The sequence below is a fragment of the Denticeps clupeoides genome, chromosome 2 (assembly GCF_900700375.1).
Source record: "Denticeps clupeoides chromosome 2, fDenClu1.1, whole genome shotgun sequence".
Taxonomy (NCBI): Eukaryota; Metazoa; Chordata; class Actinopteri; order Clupeiformes; family Denticipitidae; genus Denticeps; species Denticeps clupeoides.
Genome location: NC_041708.1, coordinates 119556 through 145271, shown reverse-complemented (window position 1 = coordinate 145271; position 25716 = coordinate 119556). Strand labels below are relative to the sequence as shown.

Here is a 25716-nt window from a genome sequence, read left to right as displayed (position 1 = left end):
ATCCTCATTTATATTATTTTCAGATTGTTGGTACAGTTAGTATACTTTTTTTTACTGTATTGTTGGTATCGTTTCATTGTCACATGATTTCACGAGGTAACATGACTCCTATATATTAGGCTGGAGAGCAGCTGCCAATTGCTCAGTCATTGAATGACGCACGCCATTCGACTCGGCCCCGAAAACCTTCAACCCAGTAAGACCGTACCTGTCCTCTCTGTTCTCCTGACCCACGAACTCCTTCCTGTCGCCCTGTCCTGCCCTGTCTTGTGTCTTAATACGCGAACGACAACATCAGTGTGGTGTTGCGGCTCGCCCCGTCCACGTTCGCAGATTAACGCGGAATTTACAGAATTTACCTGCCTCCCTGCGTCCCGCCGCACCGAGGTCTCTCGTTTCCTCCTACACGTCTCTCTCGTTCTGGTCTCAGCTTGCGTTACAGAATGACTGAGCCAGAATTACGCGCTTCACAACTCGCTGCTTTGTGCGATCGAATAGCGCGGCAGGAGAATCTTTTTGGAAGTCTGTCGCAGGAGGTTCGCTTACTGCGGCAGCGCGTTCAGGAAGTGACCGCCGCGCACCGAGACCATGAAGCGGCGAGCGCTGCGCAGAGCCCTCGCCCCCCCGCGGTTCCCGAACCCAGTTTGCCGCTCCCGGAGCGCTGGAACGGGACCAAGGGGAGCGGCGAGGTGCTCCTCACCGCTCTCTCGTTGATTTTCGAGCTGCAGCCTAGCCGCTACCCCAGCGCCCATTCCCGAATTGCCTTATTACTAACCCGGCTCGGTGGTTCCGCAGCAGAGTGGGCGGCTGCGCGAATTAGTTCCCCCAGTTTTGCGTCTCTCTCATATGCCGAATTCGTGGAGGAATTAAAAATCACCTTCTGTCATCCGGACGGTGTGGAAGACGTCGCGTCGCAGCTGTACCATCTGCACCAGGGTTCCTCATCTGTCAGCCAGTTTACCGCCAGATTCCGGACCCTGGCTGCAAAGACTCCGCTGGGCGACCACTCCCTCCGGATGATGTACTATGAGGGACTGGCCCCACGAATTCGTGGTGAGATGGTCAGCCGGGAGATGCCAGCAACGTATGAGGCCCTCATACAACTCGCGATGCGGCCCCCACTCCGACCCTGCATCAGACCCCTCGACCGCCTCTATCACCACCTCAGCCCATCGTCACTCCTCCAGACCATAGGGGGGAACCCATGCAGCTGAGACGGACAACCCTCATGCCTGAAGAGAAGCAACGGCGTTTTCGGGAGGGTTTGTGTGCATACTGCGCTTCCCCCTCACACATCCGCCTGACCTGCCCTAGTCGTCCGGGGAGACGGGACACCCAGCAGATCAGCACGGCGCGGCCAGCTAGGCCCCTTCCTCCACATCTGATGCCACCGACCTCCCGACTCACTCTCCCGGCCGTCCTGGAATGTAATCATCTCCACCACAGCCTTTGTGGATTCCGGGGCGGCTGGAAATTTCATAGACCACTCCTTCATCCGACAACATCACATTCCCCTGGAACTCCTCCCAAGTCCTCTCACAATCACCTCTGTGGATGGTCATCCTATCTTCGCAGGACCCATCATTCACCGCACGGTCCCTCTTCATCTCCGGCTCGACTCGCATGTGGAGAAGATCCAGTTTTTAGTGACCAATATTATCACCTCACCACTCCTCCTCGGGTTCCCCTGGCTGTCCCTCCATGAACCCCACCTTTCCTGGTCATCGGGCGTGGTGTTGGAGTGGGGAGCGCACTGCCATTGCCTTCTGCCACAGCCCTCCCTGTCTGCCTCCTCGAACCCAGAACCGACCCGTCTAGTCCTAGACCATGTCCCCTCCTGCTATCACGACCTAGTCACCGTCTTCAGTCCAGCCAAAGCTGCCCAGCTGCCTCCCCACCGACCAGGCGACATGGCCATTGACCTGCTGCCAGGAACCACTCCCCCGAAAGGACATCTCTACTCCCTCTCGAAGGCAGAGCAATTGGCCATGGAGCGGTTTGTGGCAGAGGCGCTTCAAAACGGCACCATCCGCCCATCGACTTCCCAGGCCGCGGCAGGGTTCTTCTTTGTGGACTCAATAAAATCACAGTCAAAAATCGAACACCTTTACCTCTAACCAACACCGGCCTTGACGCCCTCTCGGGAGCCAAATACTTCACGAAGTTGGATCTCAGGTCGGCCTACAATCTGATTCGTATCCGAGAGGGCGACGAGTGGAAAACCGCCTTCATCACCCCCACTGGTCATTTTGAATCCCTTGTCATTCCATTCGGTCTATGCAACGCACCCGCCGTCTTCCAGCAGTTCATCAATGATACTCTCCAGGACATGCTGGGACGGTGGGTGTATGCCTACCTGGACGACGTACTCATTTACTCACCCACTCTGGAATCCCATATTCAACACGTGAGAGCAGTACTAAAGAGATTGCTCGCCCACCGACTGTACTGTAAGCTGGAGAAATGCGCCTTCCACCAGCGCTCCACCACGTTCCTGGGTTTTACCATCTCGTCCCAGGGTGTGGCCATGGAGCCCAAGAAGCTGGAAGCAGTGGCGTCGTGGCCCCTACCCACGACGCTGAAGCAACTGCAACGGTTTCTTGGGTTTGCAAATTTCTATCGTCGCTTCATCCATGGCTACAGTACGGTCGCAGCACCCCTCACTGCTCTCACCAAACCTTCACCAGGTCCGTTCCGCCTAACCCCGGAGGCCATTCAAGCGTTTAAATCTTTGTGTCGTCATTTTCACCACTGCCTCCATTCTTCAACACCCAGATCCTACCCTTCCGTTTGTTGTAGAAGTGGACGCGTCAGAGGTGGGTGCTGGCGCCGTCCTCTCTCAACGCGGTCCGGACCGGAAATTGCACCCGTGTTGCTTCTTCTCGCGGAAGTTCACCCCTGCACAGCGGCGATACGGAGTGGGGGACCGTGAGCTGCTGGCAGTCAGGTGGGCCCTCGAGGAGAAGGCAGTGACACCTGGACCGATCACCAAAACCTCATATCAATCAAAACTACCAAACAACTGAATCCCCGCCAGGCGAGGTGGGCATTATTTTTCGAGCAATTCAACTTTCAACTCTCCTACCGTCCCGGGTCCAAAAATCAAAAAGCCGATGCTCTTTCCCGTCAACACGCCCCAGACTCACCATCCTCTGACCCCGAACCCATTCTTCCTCCTCATCGCATCCTAGGCCCTCTCCGGTGGTCCCTCGAGACAAAGGTCCGGGCGGCCCAGGGATCCGACCCTGGCCCAGACAACACCCCACCCGGGTGCCTGTACGTCCAAAATACCTGCCGGCCCGATGTACTGCATTGGGGCCATTCCTCCGTCCTCTCAGGCCATCCAGGACGCCAACGGACCCTCTCCTTCATTCGCCGAGCATTCTGGTGGCCTTCAGTACGGCGGGACGTACAGGCCTACGTGGATGCCTGTGACGTCTGTGCCCGGGCCAAGACTCCCAACACTCCGGCTGCTGGGCCCCTGCGTCCCCTTCCCATTCCTCATTGCCCCTGTACCCACCTCGCCTTGGACTTCATCACCGGCCTCCCTGAAGCTAGTGGTATGACCACCATCCTGACCATAGTGGATCGTTTCTCCAAAGCGGTCCACTTGGTCGCCCTGCCCGGCCTACCGTCCTCTGCCACAACCGCTGACCTCGTGCTTCAACACGTGGGCCGCCTCCATGGGTTCCCCCAGGACATCGTCTCTGATCGGGGACCCCAATTCGTCTCAGCTGTGTGGAAGGCGTTCTGTCGCCTTATTGGATCGACCTGCAGCCTCTCCTCTGGCTACCATCCCCAGACCAAAGGTCAGGTGGAGAGGGCCAACCAACAGCTGGGACGATACCTGCGGTGCTTTGCGTCAGAACACCAACGCACCTGGCCCGGGTTTCTCCTGTGGGCGGAGCTGGCCCACAACCTGCAAGTCTCCTCCGCCACCGGCCATAGTCCCTTTGAGATCTGCCATGGATATCAGCCCCCCATCTTCACGCACCAGGTGCCTGCAGGTGGGGTCCCCTCGGCCCGTCAGATGATCCGCGGTTGCCGAAAGGCCTGGAAATCTGCGCGGTCGGCCCTCCTCATCGCCTCCCCAAGGATGTCCACCCAGCACGATCGCCGGCACCCTCGTCGACTGCACTTCCGAGTGGGACAGAGGGTGTGGCTGTCCATCAAAGACCTACGTCTCAGGACTGAGTCACACAAACTGTCCCCTCGATACATCGGACCATTCCGGATCCTCAGTCGGTTCAACCCCCTCACATACCGTCTCCAACTCCCTCCTGCCATCCGTGTCCATCCGGTCTTCCATGTCAGTAAACTCAAACCCTTTGTCCGATCCTCGCTTCATCCTCCGGCTCCGGATCCGCCACCGCCACGCATCGTCGACGGGGGACCCGCCTACACTGTGGAGCGCATTATTGCCTCTCGCCGCAGAGGTCGGGGGGTCCAGTACCTGGTGCATTGGACCGGCTATGGACCAGAAGAACGGTCTTGGATCCCGAGTCGTTTCATCCTGGACCCTTCTCTGGTGGCTGAGTACCGGCAGCATACCGCCGCCGCTCCGGGGCCGTCGGGGGTCGGCCCTGGAGGGGGGGGTACTGTCACATGATTTCATCATGTGACCGGGAGTAACACGGAAACGAGGTAACGTGACCTCTATATATTAGGCTGGAGAGCAGCTGCCAATTGCTCAGTCATTGAATGACGCACGCCATTCGACTCGGCCCCGAAAACCTTCAACCCAGTAAGACCGTACCTGTCCTCTCTGTTCTCCTGACCCACGAACTCCTTCCTGTCGCCCTGTCCTGCCCTGTCTTGTGTCTTAATACGCGAACGACAACATCAGTGTGGTGTTGCGGCTCGCGCCGTCCACGTTCGCAGATTAACGCGGAGGAATTTACCTGCCTCCCTGCGTCCCGCCGCCCCGAGGTCTCTCGTTTCCTCCTACACGTCTCTCTCGTTCTGGTCCCGGCTCGCGTTACATTCATATTTTATGTGAACACACATTTACCAATGCAGGGCACAAATTGGATTAGAATGAACAAATAAAGCTAAACTCGCACGTTCATTTTTACAAATTAGAGCAGATTTTTTTTTTATTGCACTGCAATATAAAAAAGTGCCTTAAACCACAGCAGCCTGTGTTTAACCTGCCGCCTGTCCATCCCACACGTGTGGAGACGTTGCCCAAATGCCCCGTCCAGCCTGCACAGCCCGAGTTAAAGGGCTATAAGGGACAATCGTCTTGGTGCTCTTGGCAGAATAAAATAATAGGATTTACATCTACATACATTTACACCATAATAGGATGGTACATCTTGATATAAATCAGTGAGTCATAAACACCCAGCTGGCACTCCACCTCGCATTAACCCCATCCTGAGAGGCAATCTTCATAAAACCAGTCGGTATGGAGCCGCATCCAGGGAACCAGTTCGTTTTCACACGCAGCACTGGGTTCTGAGGCCGCATCTCTACTCATGCTTCGCTGGAGGTGGCCATTTGAAAGCCTCAGTGCTCCATTCTTCTGATCTGAGTCCAGAAATTATGTTTGTAGGGACATGATCTGCCAGTATGGAATAGATCTAAACATATGTAGCGTATAAAGTGTGTACTGTGTTTTATTAGGGCCCTAGCACTGAGGGTGCAGTGTAGCCATAGGCTGACAAAGATTATTATTAATCTCTTTGGAATCTTTTTTTATTTTGGAAATAATATTTTGGAGTAATCAAGATGAAACGTCACAAAAATTATTCAGCCTCATGGCCCTCATGTATGAATTATGAATTTCGACACCTTGGTATAATGCAACCAACTGGTATCACTTTCTACTGACGTGTTTGTACACCATTCATCAGATTAAACGTGAAATTTGTATGTCAGTATGTTGTGAACATGGTCTTTATTCTTTATGATGTGTTTATAAGGAATGTTTGATATGTTGAACAGTTGCCCACGACAAAAATGCAGGGTACAAGTAGTGATTTTGGAGCAAACAGTTCTTTGTGTCCATTAACCTACACACCCCAAACGTGGTCACCATGCGTGTCAATACAATCTGAACAAATTTCCATGAACAATTTTTATTTTTTACATTTGTGTTATATGTGTTTTCTGACGTCAGTTTAACATTTCTATCTTTTACGGTTTTGCCGTGTGGGGGACAGTCTGCTGTGTGTGTGTGTGTGAAGTTGTAAAAGGGGCGGGGCTTAGCTTGCTGTTGTGTGTGTGTGTGTGTGTGTGTGGGGGGGGGGGGGGGGGGGGGGGGAGGGTTCTTTCACAGGAGCATTGAATTCAGATGGCTAACCGTTCCAATGAATGCTGAATTTGGTAAAAACACCACTTGTAGTTGTATTAGGGCCCGAGCACCGAAAGCCCTCATGTGGGCAGTGGTTGCCTAGCGGTTAAGGAAGCGGCCCCGTAATCAGAAGGTTGTCGGTACGAATCCTGATACGCCGTTTCACGATTTCCCCCACCGGGGCAGTAAAGCGAGACAGAAACCCTGCCGCTGGCTGCCAGTGCAGGATGGTAGCGGGAGATAAAGTTCTAAGTAGGCCACATGCTTCAATCTCTCGGCTGCCAATGGCAGCTTCGCGAGATGCCAGGACAAGATACCGGCATCCTGGCTAGAAGAGCGTTCAACGTGCCAGGATTGCCACTTTTATTTAAAGTGAAGAACTGTGACGGAGCTGAGAAAGCAGGACACATGCGTCCTCCTGCAACCTGCGGAGAACCAGGCCAGTCCTGCACTCCCACAGTGAAGGGGAGACGACAAAACAAGACAAAAACGCATGATTTATTATAAAATTCCACATTTTACATGGATAAACAGCGTATTTCTTGGTGCCCCGATAAAGGGAGAAGGTTGCACACTAACGGGTGAACAGGATTATGTACATGACAGTCAGTGAGCGTCACCAGAACTGCATTACTGTGAATGCGGCGCTGTTATAGCGCCCCCCGGCGTCTGGTTTCAGGACGATGGATGCGTGGCGGTCGCGTCTGCATACTATACACAACATTTAAATCGTTCGTGTACTGGCGGCGATTAAATTAAAGCTTAAAACTACAAGTGGGCAGTGGTGGCCTAGCGGTTTAAGGAAGCGGCCCCCATGATCAGAAGGTTGCAGGTTCGAATCCCGATCTGCCAAGGTGCCACTGAGGTGTCACTGAGCAAAGCACCGTCCCCACACACTGCTCCCGGGCGCCTGTCATGGCTGCCCACTGCTCCCTTAGGGTGATGGGTTAAATGCAGAGGACAAATTTCACTGTGTGCACCGTGTGCTGTGCTGCTGTGTGTCACATGTGACAATCACTTCACTTAACATATGTCTAAGTAAACAGTTAAATGAGTTTTACGCGTCTGGAGGCCAGAGGTGTGGACTCGAGTTACATGACTTGGACTCGAGTCATTAATTTGATGACTTTAGACTCGACTTGACAAAATGTAAAGAGACTTGCAACTCGACTTGGACTTTAACATCATTGACTCGTGACTTCACTTGGACTTGAGCCTTTTGACTTGACAAGACTTGCTGTTTCCCAGAAAACCCAAATATTAAAACGTATGTTATTACCGAACGCTCTTTATCTTTCAATGTCTGTGTATATGTGCGTCTGTGCGCGTATTTGCTGTCGGCAAGACATCCAATCAAATTAGATCCACGTTGTTTTGAGCCAACAGCATCCATCCAATCAAATTACAGGACAACCAATGCAGTGGAACTCTCAAATAACGCGCCAGTTAGACAAAATGATACCAAAGATAGTTTCGTTCGGATATAAAAACTACGAGGTGGTCAACAAAAAACGAATAGCAGTATGCAAAACATGCGGGTCGAAGATTACAGATGGAGATGCAACAACTTCCAACTTCGTTTGACATTTGAAGTTGCACAAAGAACGGTAAGTTCTGAGTGAATGCTAACGCTTATTTGCTAACTTTCTTTGCTGTGTAGTTAAATCAGTGAGGCTGTAAACTCGCTGTTAACGTCGCAAACTGGTCATCTGTCCACTGTGAGTTGACTCCCTTAATTCGTACACTTATTAAAGTGATTTTTTTAAAACCTGGTAGGATGAGGTACTTATACATAACATTAGTCAATGTACAGTATCGCACACAGTAGACGGCGGTCAGCAGCAACGTGTATTTTAGCCACCTACAAAGACATACAATACATACATATTAGTGGTGGGCCGTTATCGGCGTTAACGTGCTGTGTGAGACTCTTATCGGGCGATAAAAACGTGCTGCGTTAACGTGAGACTCTTATCGGGTGATAAAAACGTGCTGCGTTAACGTGAGACTCTTATCGGGCGATAAAAACGTGCTGCGTTAACGTGAGACTCTTGTCGGGCGATAAAAACGTGCTGCGTTAACGTGAGACTCTTGTCGGGCGATAAAAACGTGCTGCGTTAACGTGAGACTCTTATCGGGCGGATAATAAAACGTGCTGCGTTAACGTGAGACTCTTGTCGGGCGATAAAAACGTGCTGCGTTAACGTGAGACTCTTGTCGGAGCGATTAAAAACGTGCTGCGTTAACGTGAGACTCTTATCGGGCGATAAAAACGTGCTGCGTTAACGTGAGACTCTTGTCGGGCGATAAAAACGTGCTGCGTTAACGTGAGACTCTTGTCGGGCGATATAAACGTGCTGCGTTAACATGAATACACTTTGCACAGAAAATCTCTTGGGTGTCAGCTCATCATTTGTGGTTCAAGAAACGAAATCTAAAAGTTACACAACGCAGAAGAAGAACCGCTACACCATGATGTCTTTCACCTTGATATTTTAGCGCGGATGTATACCTAGCCGAATTGCACTGTAGGGGGCGAGAATGAGTCTTCGAACCGTGTGAAATTACCACATCAAACGGGACGTGGTAACATGGATGCAGCTATTTAACTGAATAAACAGTTGGTAAACACAAGTACATCATATTTTCCACGTTCATTTATTTGTTACAGGACAAACTGCTGTGGAACTAATTGAAATACAATATGTCAAGGAAATACAACGTTAGCACTTTTTTGTTCAAATAATTGGGTCTGTCAGGAAGACAGACCATTTATTATTGTGCTATGAATGGCAAAAAAGAACATGTCTCACGTTAAAGACCGCCACGCGAAGACCGTCAATTGTAAAGAAACAACGGAGTGGTCAGGCCGAAGGCCTGACCACTCCGCACACGACGATATATTTTTTGTTTTGGTAGGTCGCACGGCCCGCCCACAAATCGGCTTCAAAGCGTAAAAAGTGCGGTTTACTGTTGCGCAGAGGAAGAGGTTTTCAGCTCCCTGTGACCAGCCGTAAAAGCTGGTCACAGACACACGATCTGACATATTGGATGTGTTGCTACCGCCAACAGTGGTCAGGAAAACATGGGAAATAGGGAAGGAGGCCAAAAAGGCCATGTCTCGCATTTGTGGCTGCCACGCTAAGGTCGTGAGACGCACAAAAAAAACGGAGAGGTCAGGCCGAAGGCCTGACCTCTCCACACACAATGACATATTGGTTGCTTCTTTGGGGATTACAGGAGGGCCACAAATCACGTCCAAAACATTAAAAGTTCGAAAAAATCTGGTTTCCAAGAATTTGCGATGAAACGCTTCACAGCACACACACGACTCTCACATCAAATCGTGCGGCTTGTCGTTACGCACGGTTTGACGTATGGCTCGGCTCGGCCGGATTTACGGTCCGCGCGCAATTAGCCAAAAAGCGTTTTCGGAACGCGTTTATTATTCTAGCCCAAAATTGGACTTTTTGGAGTTTGCGTCCAGACGGTTTGACATACAAAGAAGATATTGATGTCGTCTCGTAGATCTCGCCAAGGCCGACGATTTGACGTATGGTTCATCGCAGTCTGACTTACGGATCATGCACAAATTTGGGAAAACAAAAAAGTGTAAATGCGCGAAAAAAGTTTATTTATTTATTTATTGGGTCTGTCAGGAAGACAGACCATTTATTATTGTGCTGAGAATGGCAAAAAAGAACATTAAAGAACGTTACAGACCGCCACGCGAAGACCGTCAAACGTAAAGAAACAACGGATTTGTAAAATAAAACTTCTTTGAAGTGATACTGCAGTACCACAGTAAAGAAGCCCCATTTTACAAATAACATTGCCCGCGCCTGTGACCAATGCCCCGGACAGACCCATCAAAATTTCCCCTGTGGATTTTTGTTTCTAGTTACAGTTGCACTTGTTTTTTTCAGATGCGTTTATTCTGTAAAGCAGTGGTTTAAAATGAAGAATATTCTTAAAAAATATGAGTAAAATGTTAAAAATGAAGTTAATAGTGCAACGTCAGCACTATTTATTTCTGCAGTTTCAATTGCACTTGTTTTAATAAAACAATAGATTTTAAAAGCATACACGATCGGTGAAAATATATTATTATTCTGCGGTTGAAAAGACTTGAAAGGACTCGAAACTCAAACTGCAGGACTTAGGACTTGACTTGAGACTTATCATTCATGACTTTGGACTTGACTCGACACTTGCCTGTCTTGACTTGGCACTTGACTTGGGACTCAAAGGCAAAGACTTGAGACTTACTTGTGACTTGAAAAGCAATGACTTTGTCCCACTTCTGCTGGAGGCTAAACTCCATCGGTCAGAAGGTCAGTGGAGGCCGGAAGCCCCGCCCACGTGGAACTTTGAGAGACACGCAAGCAGTCCAATGAGAAGGGCGGAAGCGTTTGATCAGCTCCTGCGTTGACCAATGAACGGCCGGAAGGCTTGGTCCTCGGGTCAGTGTCGTGGTAAAGCGGCGGACCGAGTGAGAAACCGCAAGGTTCACGCAGGATACCGAAATATATGAATAATGAACCACAAGTAGTGGCCAGTCGCAGCGGAAAAGGGAACAGCGCGACTTCCGCTTACGTCACCAACGAACGTCCTAATAATTACCGTTAATTCCTTGCATTTCAGTATCGTATTCAACGTAAAGAAGTTTTTACGTGTTAGTTTTCGAATTTGCTTCATTTTTCTTGTTTGGTCATAGACCTGAAGAGTGAATAAAGGTCATGCAATAGAGGAATCAGAAACAAAAAGTTGATGGCTGATCATTAGATATTTAATTAAATGAGATAAAAAAAAGTGTACATTTCACCGCCTGTGTTTCATCTATCGTTATTAACAACAGGAAGTGTAACATCTGGTTTTCTTGAAAAAGACGAGTTCTTCTGGTCTGTTGAATATTATTGGTAAAATCTTCATGCTCTAGACATATTCCTGGAAGTGAGGACACCCAAGGATTTTCAGCATGTTGATGAACTTCTGTGACGGTGGACCCCTCCCAGTGATGTACAGGAACCTGTCGCGTCCCAGTGTCTGTAACCAGTCATCCCAATTCGCCTCTAGCATCTTCTTCCATGTCAAAGGTATCTCGGACATGAACAACAGCGAGATGTCCAAGCAGGCAAATTCCCGCACGCCATCACATTGCGTGGGGTATGTTTCTTCTAAAAAATATTGCAAATAAAAATACTCAATCTCTTCCATGACAAATTTCATGGTCCACTCCGGGTTCCAACCATTGCACAGGGCCATAATCAGCACATTCACGTCCAACATGTGTACTATATGTATTGGGATGGAAACATGCTCGTCCCTCTCGAAGTCTGGATTCATGTTAATCTTTAATAGTTTTTATGCATGTTTCACTCCGTTTGCTTAAATAATTATCTATGAGTCCTGATGGCTCCGCCCACATGGTTTAAAGAACTAAATTGGTTTCTTACTATTTGATTCTTCAGGTTTAAGATGAGGGGGAAAGAAGAAAGACATATTGACTGAAACCAATCAGTCTGATTGCTAAAGAAGATTCCATGAAGTCCTGCTCAGCCTCTTCCTATCATTTCCTGACCGAATGTGACCAAAGTAAATGTTTTTATTGTCTCTCACTATTTGTCTGGCCAGCTTTGGTCGTTCTCTTAGAATCTAGTATCTGTTATGAAGATAAAAGCGTGGAAATTGAGAGATTTTGGGCAAGTCTCACATCTTCACATTGGCCAGTGTGGGATGTTGGTACATTTCTGGTTTCGTTGTTGGTGCAGCTCCTTCATCATCATCATCATCATCATCACCACTCCTCTTATGGTGCCACTGAGCAAAGCACCGTCCCCACACACTGCTCCCCGGGCGCTTGTCATGGCTGCCCACTGCTCACCAAGGGCGTATTGAAATAATGTTTCACACAGACCCCCCATAGCGCAATCTTAAAAGAAAGAAAAAAAAAAATATATATATATACGCATATACACCCTAAACTAAACTATACTAACTAAAACTAAAGCTGTGATCACAATATGAACCACGCAGCATACACATGATTCCAAGCAAAGCATGGAAAAGTGAAAATGGATCAACTGCATAGCATGGAGTCAATTTTAAACAATCTGCAGACGTTTGGTCCATTTTAAGGTCCAGGTGAGACACGGACACCTGTTTTCATAATCTGTGTTTTATTGTCCCCATGGTAACAAATGTACATGTCATAGACATACACACACAAATATGTGTGTCAAATGATGACAATTCAATGGGTTCCCATGGCGCAAGGCGGTTTCTATAGCAACTGGAGAAGTGATTGTGGGAGAGTGAGTAAAAGAAAGGGCGCCGGGATGAGAGAATCAGATAAAAGAAAATGGTGAAGATCGGAAGATCGGCCAGAGCAGCGGGAAAATAAAGGAAGATGTGAGATATCTGATATGAAATAACGGAATAGAAGCGATGCGGAACTGTAGTGATGAATCAGAGAGTGGACCCGCTGTCTTGGTCACCGTTTTCTGCCTGCTTTAGTCACCACACACACACACACACAGCAGCCCTCCGGGGATGTGGGGAGGTGAGAGACGGCGCCTCTCTTTGCTAATCAGATGAGCGAGGACGAGGTAATCCCTCCATCCTGCTCACCGCCAGCGAGAGACGAGGGGAAGGAGACCGAGCAGAGAACCGGGGATTCAGGGAACCATGAGGAGTCTGAGAACCTGAGGGTGGAAACCACCCAGCAGAAAGAAGGTGAGACCGAGGAAAAGAGAGAAAGAACGTGAATGAATGTTATATTAGATTATACGCAGTGTGTGTGTGTGTGTGTGTGTGTGTGTGTGTGTGAGCGCGCACGTGTGTTTATGTGTGTGAGCGCCCCACCCCACCCCACCGATGACACAGGTGTGTCTGTGTGTGTGTTATTTTTAGCTGTGAATTGATGGTGATGACCCGTCAGGATTAAAACCTTCTTCAGTAATTATCATCCCATCACCAGAGAACCCCGAGAGAACCCTGCTGTCAGCTGTCCAGGGACACCGTCCCCATGAATGGAGAACGTAAGCGCAGCACAACGCGAGAACATTTCGAAGAGTGGTGATGTGACGTGGTCACATGGTCAGGGCCGTATAGGAAACGTTGAATTAATTGAGGTAATAATTAGAACGTGGGTATTCCCAGTATAAGGCTCTGCTGGAGGACGAATCAGAACCACCTACTGGCTGGGGCTTCCATGTGTGTCCTGGCGTAGATCATCAGGGGTCCGTTAAGCGCTTTATCCCCTCCACGGTAACCTGAAGTCCACCGCTCTAATCACTGCTGGGAGACAGCGGTCCACTGGACCAGCTTCCGTCCCCACGGTCTGATGATAAGGTTCTACGAGTGAATAAAACAGAACACAAGAGGAAGGAGGCAGTTGCATAATCAGAGAACAATGGCTGCAGGCTGCATGTGTGTAACGCGTCATCTGACGGCAAATCCGGTAACGTCTTTAATCCCAGGAGACACCTGTCCGGCCGGCCGGCTGGCCGATCTGCTTACTCCCATTTAATCTGATTGTACCAGTCCAGACCTGGTGGAGGAACATCTGAGCTGCTCCCACGATGAGCGGCCACGCTCCACCTACTCATTTTCTCAAACCGTTGCTTCTTCTCCGAATGTTTGCGGTCGGCTTCAATGGAGAAAACTTTCCTGAAGGAGTTCCCATGTTGAGCACTTCACTCATGAAGCTGATTATGATAACAGTAGTGTGCAGAACAAACCTGAAGGTGGAGAGAGGAGACCACACACAGCATTAAATTCCTCAAAATAGCCTCCGCCATCTATATGATGAGTTGGTATATGCAAATTGTTCAGTTTGACGTTTATGCGGTGTTTATAACAATATGGACCTGAAAACCCATTTCTTATATTCTCCAGCAGGCACCATGGAGGAGGACTGTCACCTCAGACCGCTGCTGCTCATACAGGGCAGCCATATTGGCTCATGCAGGGCCAAAATGGAGGAGCAAGAGGATGAACAGGAGTTTCCCATCTTCTCCCTCTCCAAAAGCTCTATGGACGTGGCGTCTGGCCCTCCTCAGCGCATGGAGCTGGCATGGGCTCATCGGAAGCTACAGAAGAGCTCCAGCAGTTCGGGATCGTGCCCCCTCAGACCCCAGAGACCCCACAGCGTGGCGGTGCCAGGGTCAGGGGCCGGCGTCGGCCTGGGATGCGGTTCCCCTTCGCTGAAGCTGGGGCGCGGCAGTGTCTGCAGTGGCAGCACCACACCGGATACGATCATCTGGAGAGACGGAGCCACGAGACCCTGGAGCATCAGTGAAGACCGTCCTTGTTTTAGGCAAACCCCACCTCTGGAGATGGTCCCCCACAGGGGCTGTTTAGTGGACGGGTGTCCTCCATACCCACCATGCTGCCATCGGGACATGCACATGGACCAGTTTGGGGGCAGGGGGACGTCCTGTGGATGTAGCCTGCTGGGTTGTAGTTTCAGATCTCACGACCTCGAGGCCACGCCCGGCATGACGAACAGCCAGACAGGAACAGTGGTGGGCAGCGAGAGCCACGCCCCCGGCCTGATGGAGCCGTGGTGCCGAGGATGTAGGACAGGTTGCTCGGGCCCTCGACCTCCACTGAGCATGGTCACCTCTGCCACTTCCCACAATGCACTGCTGCTCCCAGAGCTAACATGTGGCACCGATCAAGGTCAAAGTTCACTGTTCCGAGCAGCCGTGCTTGGCTTCCCGCCACTTGTCTCCTCTGTCAGTGAGACAGGTCTAGATCGGCACTGTCTCGCACACTGCTGTGCCTCCCGAGGCGGGGAGGACAGTGGTCCACGCCCACTTCCAGCGTCCCACAGCTCCAGGAAGACAGCAAAAGACGCGAGCACCATGACCTCCCGCAGAGAGCTCAGAGACGTGGGCGTGCAGGCTGGGCCCGAGGACGAGGAGGGCGAAGGACTAGACATGGGAAGGACGTCTCCAGTGCGGGAGGTGAAGTGGGACGAGGAGGGGATGACCTGGGAGGTGTATGGAGCCTCCATGGACCCGGAGGAGTTGGGTGTGGCCATCCAGAGACACCTGGAGCTGCAGATCAAGGAGACAGCCACTGCTGCAGAGAAGCCCCGACAGAACGGATACAGGAAGAAGAACGGTGGAATTATGAAGTCTTTCCGCGGCCCCGCCTGCTGCACCGTCAGAACTGTGGACTGACAGCAGAAAAACAGGCCCCGCCCACACCACATAACACCACACAACACGTACCCCGTTGTCCCCTGCTGTCCACACTGTCCCAAAGAAAAAAAGGGCCCTAAACTTTGAAGAAGTTAAAGCTATTCACGTCCACAGAAATTCAACGTAAATTACAAAGTGCACCGGAAGAAAATGTAAGAAATTAAAGTTGCAGGTTTCACGTGAAAAACCCACCAAATAGTCAATCATCTAAAAGTACTGAAGAAAGACAACAGGGACAAAAGCGGCGGGTGGAAAAGTGGCGGCGGTGGAGGTCCCAATGTAATGATTGGGGGCGGGGACTTCTGTGTGGTGGGCGTGGTCCGTGACGTAAACGCGGACCCGCCGAGCACCGGCACCAGCGGGCAGGAAATCAATGTTGCCACCTTCATGTTAGCAAGACTAATGATGATGATGATGACGACGGGTTGCTTCAGTGGGTCGGGTCTGGGTCCGGCGACAGAAATATATCGATTGACCGATGCCTTTGCAAGATTGGACTTTCTCCTTCCTTAATGGACGCTGCTCCTGTCAGCTGCATTTGAATGCGTGCTGAAGAAGGCGGTTAGGCCCTCTGGAGACTGTCGTGCTGCTTGCTAATGCATTTCGTGAAAAGCACCCGCTGCTGAGCCGGTAAGGCTCCGGCAGACGTGCCAAAACCAGAGCGGCTTGGAGCTGGGTGGTAGTAGCCTAGTGGGTAACACACTCGCCTGTGAACCAGAAGACCCGGGTTCGAATCCCACTTACTACCATTGAGCAAGACACTTAACCCTAAATTGTAACTACTGATTGTAAGTCGCTCTGGATAAGGGCGTCTGATAAATGCTGTAAATGTAAATGAGCTCCAGTGAAATCCAGTTCTGCTTTCAGGCTCTCCGGACACGACTCCTGTTTAGGGTGCTCGGAGACAACGGGTCTGTCTGGCGACCGTGCACTGTTCTGTGACACTTTGCCAAAGCAACAATGAACCTGCACCGAACCATCGACATTGTGACCGTATTTGAAGTAATAAAGGCCTCAGTGAATACCTGTCAAGTATCCCGTTTTGACCGGGAAAGTCCCGTAATTTACCCCTCTTTCCCGCCGTCCTCCCGTATTAAAATCTCCCGTATTTTAATCTGCGTTATTTAAAAAAAAAAAAAAAAACGTCCCACCGCAAAAAAAATCTGAGCGGTGTCTCAAATCTCGCGATAAGTGCCACCTGTAGGTGGCAGATCTCGCGAGACTAGCGTGTGAGGTCAGGTGGCGAGTTTTAAAGTGAAGTGATTGTCACATGTGATACACAGCAGCACAGCACACGGTGCACACAGTGAAATTTGTCCTCTGCATTTAACCCATCACCCTGAGTGAGCAGTGGGCAGCCATGACCAGCGCCCGGGGAGCAGTGTGTGGGGACGGTGCTTTGCTCAGTGGCACCTCAGTGGCACCTTGGCGGCTCGGGATTCGAACCGGCAACCTTCTGATTACGAGGTCGCTTCCTTAACCGCTAGGCCACCACTGAGTTGATGAGTGACGACGCGGGGAAAAAAACAGACAGATGATGGACGCCAGGACAGGACTAAATCCTCGTGTCAATACCGCGATCAACGGGACACCGAATGTATTTTTCTGAAGAAGAGCAGGGTGGGGGACAGTCACGTGTCCTGTAAGATTTGTAAATGCGATTTTAGCGTCGCACACGGGGGAAGGAATGGCGTCCGCCAGCACAAGATTAATCACTTTGTCCCATAATGAAGTTCAGGAAGTGGTGCAGCTGTGCAAACAGCCAATTGTAGTTTATAAGTGGTTGACAAGTGGTGATTTTACTTTCCTGTCACCTATCTTAAAATGTAAAGCTTGGTTAAAGTGAAGTGAATGTCACATATACATTTACATTTCCAGCATTTACCAGACGCCCTTATCCAGAGCGACTTACAATCAGCAGTTACAGAGACAGTCCCCCCTGGAGCAACTCAGGGTTAAGTGTCCTGCTCAGGGACACAATGGTAGTAAGTGGGATTTGAACCTGGGTCTCCTGGTTCACAGGCGAGTGTGTTACCCACTAGGCTACTACCACCCATGTGATACACAGCAGCGCAGCACACGGTGACACAGTGACATTTGTCCTCTGTATTTAACCATCACCCTGAGTGAACAGTGGGCACCATGACAGGCGCCCGGGGAGCAGTGTGTGGGGACGGTGATCTGCTCAGTGGTACCTTGGCGGATCGGGATTCGAACCGGCAACCTTCTGATTACGGGGCCGCTTCCTTAACCGCTAGAACACCACTGTTGGGGTGGTGGGGCTGCTCGTGGCGGGCGCTGGAAACTTTACCTTATTTTCAAATCCAAAACTTGACGGGTATGCCTTGGTGTGCTGAACAGCGAAGTAAACGTCGATCGCTATATTAAACGCTGCCTTTTCTACACCCGCGGGGTAAACGGTCACGCTCACCGGGCCCAACACTGCCGGAAAACAACAACAAAAAAAAGACATGAATGAGGTGGTTTGTTGGGCCGCCCGGAGTCAAAAAAAACCTGGTGAACCGCCGCACGCATGGAGCACCTGGACATTTCCACGGCTTTTCACCGCAGAATTCAGATGATCAGGCACATTCCTGCCTGCGCAGGACATCGAAGGACTCCTTTTGACAGCTTTTCTGTCCATGGTTGAATAACAGGTGTGTGTGTGTGTGTGTGTGTGTACACACGTGTGTGTACGTTTGTCAGGCAAAATCAGACACTTACACTGAAGGTTTTTTTTTTTTTTTTTTACATTTACAGTATTTACCAGACGCCCGTATCCAAAGCGACTTACAGTCAGTAGTTACAGGGACAGTCCCCCCCCCTGGAGACACTCAGGGTTAAGTGTCCTGCTCAGGGACACAATGGTAGTAAGTGGGGTTTGAACCTGGGTCTTCTGGATCATAGGCGAGTGTGTTATAGAGAGTGAGATCATAGAGAGTGCCGCAGACTCAAGGTTTACGAATATACGCGATTTCCGTTTCGAAATTCTATTGACATCCTGTCCACGTTGAGAGAAGTGTAGGCAGTGCTGCAGAAAGGTCACCAGGTGGCCACCAGCCCCCGCGACCCGACACACCGAGGAGGTGGCGTGACCGCGACAGCAGAAGGCAGCGATGCATTGTGGGTTGTTTTGCATTGCGGCGAGGCTGCACCCGGCTGAAAGTGCTGATGGGACTCCCAGAGTGCCCTGGGAGCCTGCTAGCACCTCCACCAGAACAATCCAGGGCCCGGGGGGCTTTGTTGGACCCCTTTGTGCGAGCTATAAATACCGGGGCCGCGGGAGGCAGCGCTGTTACCGAGGATCATGAAGGCCTGGCGCCCTGTGATGTTGCCGCTGGCGCTGCTGGTGGCCCCAGCTCTGCTGCTGCCTGCTGCCTCCAGCCCCTTCGCCCCCGTCAGCCACCAGCAGCACAAGGTCCTCCAGCTGGGTGAGCGTCCCCCGCCAGATCTCACCGCCGAGACCAACGCGTCCCTCGTACGACATTAACGCCCGTTTCCTTTGCCAGACTGGCCCAAGGACTGTGGGCTGTCCCACTTCAAGCCCAACACGGTCGAGCGAATCGTGTCGGGGAACGAGGCCAGGCCGCATTCCTGGCCGTGGCAGGTCTCGCTGCAGGTAAGTAGGGGGGGGGTCGTATTCGGACCCGGGTTCCTTGGCAAGTTCGGAAAGTGTGAGTGCGTTTCCGCTGCCAGGTTCGTCCTCGGGGGAGTAAACACTACATCCATGTTTGTGGGGGGACTCTGATCCACAAGAACTGGGTCCTGACGGCTGCCCATTGCTTCCAGAAGTAAGCAGCACCATGAAAGCCCACCTCTCTCCAGATCCAGGTCTTGCTCTACATCTTTCTTATTGGCTTGTTGCGCAGAGGCAAGGCCGAGGACGCCGGCAGCTGGCGCATCGTGCTGGGCAAGCACAAGCTGAAGCGCTCGGAGATGGCGGAGCGCATGTACCCCGTGAAGCGCATCTACCGGCACGAGCACTTCCGCTACCCGGCCCACAGCGAGCTGGACTACGACATCGCCCTGGTCAAGGCGGCCACGGACATCCAGCCGAGCAACTTCATCCGCTACGCCTGCCTGCCGCGCAAGCAGCTCAACCTCAGGCCGGGACACTACTGCTGGGTGACCGGCTGGGGCGATACTAGAGGTACGGCGCTGTAGAGCGACAGGGACAGTCCCCCCCTGGAGACACTCAGGGTTAAGAGTCCTGCTCAGGGACACGATGGTAGTAAGTGGGGTTTGAACCTGGGCTTGCGTGGGGGTTGAGCCTGTTCGTTTTGCTTTATTGCCAGTACACCGTGAATTAAAATGCTGTTTCACACAGACCCCCCCCCCGTAGCGCAATCATAAAATAAAATATATACGTGTACACACACAAAACAGGACACACAAGACAAGACGACCATTCTCCCAACTTACCACCAGTTCCCTGCTTTCTCAGGTGGCAAGGAGAACGTTTCTCTGGCCGAGACCCTCAACCAGGCCCGCCTGCCCATCATCGACTTCAAGACGTGCCGCCAGAAGAAGTTCTGGGGTGACCGAGTGCGGGACTCCATGATCTGTGCCGGGTTCAGAGACACGGAGGGACCTCCTGCGGCCTGCCAGGTAGCTGCTGCCACATCAAGATACACAAGGCGTGGCACCACGGGCTCCGAGTAGACACACTTACATTTTACATTTACAGCAGCCAGAGCGACTTATAGTCAGTAGTGACAGGGACAGTCCCCCCCTGGAGACACTCAGGGTTAAGTGTCCTGCTCAGGGACACAATGGTAGTAAGTGGGGTTTGAACCTGGGTCTCCTGGTTAATAGGTGAGTGTTTTACCCACTAGTCTAATACAGGTCCTTAAATACGTGCCAAATCAGGGACTGTGTTTAGATGTACAGCACGTGCCAGTAGTGAGAGGGACAGTCCGCCCGGAGACACCCGGGGATACGATGGTAGGAAATGGGGGTCGAACCTGGGTTCATAGGCGGGCGTGTTACCCGCTAGGCTAGTGTTGTTCTACTGACAGACTTAACCGAACAATAACCTCCATCTGAAGGCTCTACTGCCACCGCAGCCCAATACCACCAAACCGAACATTTGTCTAAAACACTCATGGCCTGCTAATCCACACCAGCCCCGTAATCAGAAGGTTGCCGGTTCGAATCCCGACCCGCCGAGGTGCCACCGAGGCACCGTCCCCACACACTGCCCCACTGCTCACCAAGGGTGACGGTTAAATACAGAGGACACGTTTCACTGTGACACCGTGTGCTGTGCTTCACAATGACAATCACTTGTATTTCTCAAAAAAGAATTTTGGCCAAAAAGGGCCACAGTCTTTCCTCTTCTCCGGGTCACTGGGAATTCCCGGGGTGCTGAGTGTCTTTTCCGACCCCGCAGGGCGACTCCGGAGGTCCGCTCCTGTGCCAGGTGGACCAGGACAGCTGGGAGGTGCACGGCGTGGTCAGCTTCGGCCCCATCGGCTGCACGGTGGAGAACAAGCCCAGCGTGTTCACCCGCACCGCCGCCTACATCCCCTGGATCGAGGCCACGAGGATCAGGGATTTCTTCCTGCACTGACCCTGGCCGACGGGAGCGTCCTTCAGGCCACGCCCTGGCGACTGGCACCAGCTCGCCTTGCTTTTCCGCGCATATAAACCTGTACAACCGTCACCATCATGCTCTTCTGTCTTTCTGGCAAACTACCGAGCGTCTGGAACTTTAAACGAGGAAGGGAGTCGCCGGATGAGGCGCGGCCTGCTTAATAAAACGCCGTTCCTCACCACTGCAGCGTCGAGTCTCATTCACATACAACCAGCAAACCGGACACCCGGCAGCTCAAAACCAACCTGAACATCTCCCAACTTCCTCAATAAGCCCCTCCGCAGTCCCCGCTGGGACATCCAGCCGGGACAGATCGGTCACTTTCTTCGACCGGTCAGACTGACAGGAGGCGAAAGTAATTCAAATGAATAAAATCACGATATATATTCATGCGACGCTTAATTATGAACACAGTCCAAAGAATTCATGCGTGTTCATAAACCGAAGTGTGACGGGTTATAAACACAGACTCACGATTTCAAACGTCACGTTTTATTGAAGCGTATGAACGACAAAGCAACTTCGGTTAATATTTACAGGACACCCGTCGGTTATGAAAGCAACATAAATATCTCTTTATTTAACTAATGTCATTGGGTGCTGACATTTTTCGGTTGTACCTCCGTACGTCCTTCTGTGCGCCAGACACGCAGAAGCCGGACCAAACGTCACCACAACGTTTAAAAAACCCATTTTAAATACAGACAGGCTGGTCCCAGATGGCTCAGCCCGACCCGTCCCTGCTGTGGCGACGAAGAAACGGGAAGCGAAACGAGGGGAGCGAGGCGGGTAATTTATCCTGTTTCCATGACGACGGGTAAATGAGTTTGGCCGGTGATCAGTATCGGGTGGGGGCGGAGCCTTTCAGGTGATCCCAGTTGTTGTAGAGGGCATAAAGGGCAGACAAGGCCAGACCAGCAAGACCTCCTCGTGCCACGCCTTTCAGGCCACCTGACACACAAAAAAACAAAACAAAAAAAAAAGGTCAATACCGGCGTCTCCGAACTTTACTTTTTACTTTACTTTCCTCGGCAGGCGCTTTTATCCAAAGAAACTTTGAGGACGACACCAGCAATTCTGGTTCGGTTTCTATAGATTGTGAGTTACAAAACTAAGAGGCCTGATGAGGCCCAACTTGTCAGGAATAGAACATTCTAGGGGATTGTTAAGTGCTGGACGAATATTTTTATTTTGTGAGTGTGTGTGTATGTGTGTGTTACGACTCGATTGAAATACTTTTTAAACAAGTTGGTTTTTAAGTGTTTCTTAAACTGTTTCGAACAAAGTCTCAGACGCAGAGACGCTCCCACCTGGAGATTTGTACAGCATCCCCGTGAGCGTCCCAGCGGCTACCGTATTAACGTCGTCCTCGGCGCCGCGGGCCTTTTCAATCGCCACTCCAAACACGCTGTACAGCAACGCTGCGGAGACGGGACACCGGTTTAAAATGCAGGGGAGCGGAGCGACGGCACACGCACGGCGGCAACTTACCCAGCGAGCCGAGCGTGTTCGCCCACGAAGCCCCCTGACGCGTCACCATGTTCAAGATCCTGCAGGGGACGGAGGGGGGAGGTAAAAAACGGGCTTCGGAAGGCCACGCCGCACGCCGGATACTCACTGCACGTTCCGCGGCTTCGACCAGGCCATGTCCCTGGTCTCCTTCAGACCCATGCGGAGCCCGTTCAGCGTCCCGAAAGCGGCGCCTGCGGAGGGCAGAGGTCACATGAAGCAGCGGGCAGACAGAGAAAGAAGCGGCGGGGCCGGGCGGGGCCGTACCGGTCATGCAGCACCCGCCGATGGTGAAGAAGGCCAGCTCGAAGCGACCCCGAGTCTTGTTGGCGCCGGTCGGGAGGATGAACTCGTCCGCATCCTGAAAAACACACGCCGGACGGTCACGATCGTTTACGGCAGGGCGAAGTGACCAGTTCTGGTTCACCAGGACTATATTATCATCACTTTATTCACTCTCTCGTAGTATCTTACATGTTAGAAATCTACAATCATACAGAAAATTAAAGACACGTCGGGACACCTTGTCCCAGACCCCGCCCTCCCCGGTGACGTCACGTCACGTTACCTGCACCAGGTACCGCGGGTCCACGTTCAGGTAGGGGGACAGGGGGCTCATCCCGGTCACTGCAGAGGAAGCATTGACCATTCAAACACCGACTGATTAACCGGACCTGACTAATTAATTCGTGAGATTCAGGAAGAGAAACGACGACTCACACGGCACGCCGGAAAGCTCGCTGTTGGAATACTCGGCCGCTCCGCCGCCGAACAGGCTTCCCAGGCCGCCTTTAAAGGCGCCCGGGCCCGCCGCGCTGTTGTCCATGGCGCTGGGCCGCTGCGGAACGCCTCTGCCGTCGGTCTACGGTCTTTTCACGGCGGCGAGGAGGAGGCGAGCACGGCTCTCCGCTGACCTCCAACACGTTCTGCCGTAAAGCGCGACGGCGGTGACGTCACGTTGCCGTAAAGCGGCGCGGTGACGCAACACAGATGCAACCGCACCGCGGACTTCGTAAACTGTCATGCATATAAGACATTAAAAAAATGTTTAAACATAAAACAGGAAAATCTTCTCATGTATGCTTTTTAATATGCTGAATGTATGGTTTTTATCATATGCTTTTTAATATGCTGAATTTGCTGGACCTTTAGGTCTACTTCAATTTTGCGTTGGGTTAATAGAATATATCATACATCGAGATATTTACTGCACCGTAAAACCAAGCGAAGTACGTTCCAAACTGCTCACACTTCACAACTGGCCTAATTTCCTCTCATATTAATTTGATACTAATTAATGTTATGCTAACCCTAAATATGCATTAGCAGGTGAATAAGACCCCCCCCCCCCACAGTAATATCAGTATATGTATCTGGAAAGCCCATAGTAAATAAATAAAAAAACATGTTGGATTTTTAACATTTATTTCTGAGACCAAAATGAGCCAAAGTTGTAGAAGATTTGTAACTCCACAGCTAATATCCATCATGAGGCAGAATCTGGAGTGTGTGGACCGTCGGCTGTCCACTAGATGGAAGTGAAGCTGCGCTGAGCAGAGGAGGTGACTCTGTAAATGTCCCCAAACTCCAGCCTTTAGTGCCTGGGGAGTCTGGTCGTGAATGATAATGTGGTTTAAAAAGCAGTAAAGTTTGTCATTGTTGGTATTCTGGTGAGATCACGCTTGTTGGCACGCACAGTAAATTACGGCGGCTTTTCTGTGGGAGCAGAAATGGCCCAGTGTTCCTCAACAAAAAGTGCATTCAGCGCGGACGGCCTCCCCCGGGCACGGCGAGGAGCGGCGAGGGTGGAGGCCGAACAACGCGGACACTGTGTTGTCATCACCGGCGCCCTCCCTCCTCTTATTCATCCGCCCGCTGCTCTCGCCTCGGGCCCTTAATGAGATTTCTGGAAAGGCGCCGTCGCCGGGCGCAGAGAGGGGGACCGGAGGGGCCGTTGCCATGGAGAAGCTTGGGAAGAAGGGGTCCAGGGAAGCCAAACTGGTTTTTAATACCGGCATTATTTGGCCGCGTAACGCTGGTGCTGAGAGGAGGGAAGTGTACTCCGGCCCTCCGCCCAGTGATGGCGCAGCCAGATGAAGTCACTGGTCTTCTCGAACCCCCCGGCCCGGCCAGCATGCTTCCTTCGTCTGACTGCGCCAGGGGCGTGGCTCTTTCACGGACTCTGTGCTCATGCATTCTAACCCCTTTCCCAAATGAAAGACACAAGGGGCCTAGCGTTTAAGGAAGCGGCCCCGTAACCGGAAGGTTCTGGGTTAAAGTCCCGGTTCGCCAAGGTCCCGTCTCCACACACCGCTCCCTGTGCGCCTGTCATGGTGGCCACTACTCACCAAGGGTGACTGTTAAATACAGAGGACAGAGGACAGAGGACCCCAACTATGTATTCATAGTTGGGGTCCTAGTGAACCGGAATTGATCTCTTCATCGATGGTAACTTGAAAGCACGTTGTAAGTCGCTCTGGATAAGGGCGTCTGCCAAATGCCGTAAATGTAAATGTAATGTAGGACACGTTTCACAGTGACACCATGTGCTGTGTATCACAATCACTTTCACGTTGCATGTTTTTACATTTACATTTATGGCATTTACCAGACGTCCTTATCCAGAGCGACTTAGTCAGTAGTTACAGGGACAGTCCCACCTTGGGGACACGCAGGGTTAAGTGTCCTGCTCAGGGACACTATGGTAGTAAGTGGGGTTTGAACCTGGGTCTTCTGGTTCATAGGCGAGTGTGTTACCCACTAGGCCACCACCACCCTTTTTTAGCCATCATGTGATGCTCCAGTGCGAAGGATCTGATCGTGTAGCCACGTTTTTCTTTTTGAGTGACAGCAGGTGTTCGTGCTGGATGTGGACGTCCGGGACAGAACCAGATTTTCTCTGCAGATGGACATGACGAAGGGGTTCAAACCAAAACCTACCTGGATCCACGTGATCAGCGCTCAGTCCCAACATGGTGACAAAATGTAGACCTGAGAACATAAACCACTTCTAGATGGACATGGTCTGCTACGTTGCCAAGCAACAGTAGCTCATTTAGAAACATTCATTTTTATTAAAGCGAATACATGAATGGTTTATA

General features: G+C 51.3%; 3 protein-coding genes across 5 annotated transcripts; 2 read left to right on the top strand and 1 right to left on the bottom strand.

Annotated features, from left to right (window-relative positions):
* Positions 1–12288: 12288 nt before the first annotated feature.
* LOC114784874 (G protein-regulated inducer of neurite outgrowth 2) lies at positions 12289–16694 on the top strand. 3 transcript variants are annotated; one of them, XM_028970685.1, is made up of 3 exons: positions 12897–13033; positions 13211–13338; positions 14201–16694. In XM_028970685.1, the coding sequence occupies exons 2-3, from the start codon at positions 13326–13328 to the stop codon at positions 15487–15489; spliced, it is 1302 nt and encodes a 433-aa protein (XP_028826518.1). In that variant the 5' UTR covers positions 12897–13033; positions 13211–13325; the 3' UTR covers positions 15490–16694. The 3 variants fall into 3 exon arrangements, with proteins under 3 accessions (XP_028826515.1, XP_028826518.1, XP_028826517.1); XM_028970684.1 differs by having other exon boundaries at positions 14198–16694; XM_028970682.1 differs by lacking the exon at positions 13211–13338 and having other exon boundaries at positions 12289–13033; positions 14198–16694.
* Positions 16695–18361: 1667 nt separating this feature from the next.
* LOC114784836 (elastase-1) lies at positions 18362–21287 on the top strand. Its single transcript, XM_028970586.1, has 6 exons — positions 18362–18941; positions 19020–19129; positions 19207–19301; positions 19380–19660; positions 19955–20118; positions 20903–21287. The coding sequence occupies exons 1-6, from the start codon at positions 18818–18820 to the stop codon at positions 21080–21082; spliced, it is 954 nt and encodes a 317-aa protein (XP_028826419.1). The 5' UTR covers positions 18362–18817; the 3' UTR covers positions 21083–21287.
* A 295-nt stretch (positions 21288–21582) lies between these two features.
* timm23a (translocase of inner mitochondrial membrane 23 homolog a (yeast)) lies at positions 21583–23577 on the bottom strand. The gene is made up of 7 exons (XM_028970587.1): positions 23336–23577; positions 23184–23242; positions 22883–22976; positions 22725–22809; positions 22598–22656; positions 22417–22527; positions 21583–22057 (listed from the first exon to the last, which is right to left on the bottom strand). The coding sequence occupies exons 1-7, from the start codon at positions 23439–23441 to the stop codon at positions 21945–21947; spliced, it is 627 nt and encodes a 208-aa protein (XP_028826420.1). The 5' UTR covers positions 23442–23577; the 3' UTR covers positions 21583–21944.
* Positions 23578–25716: the final 2139 nt, after the last annotated feature.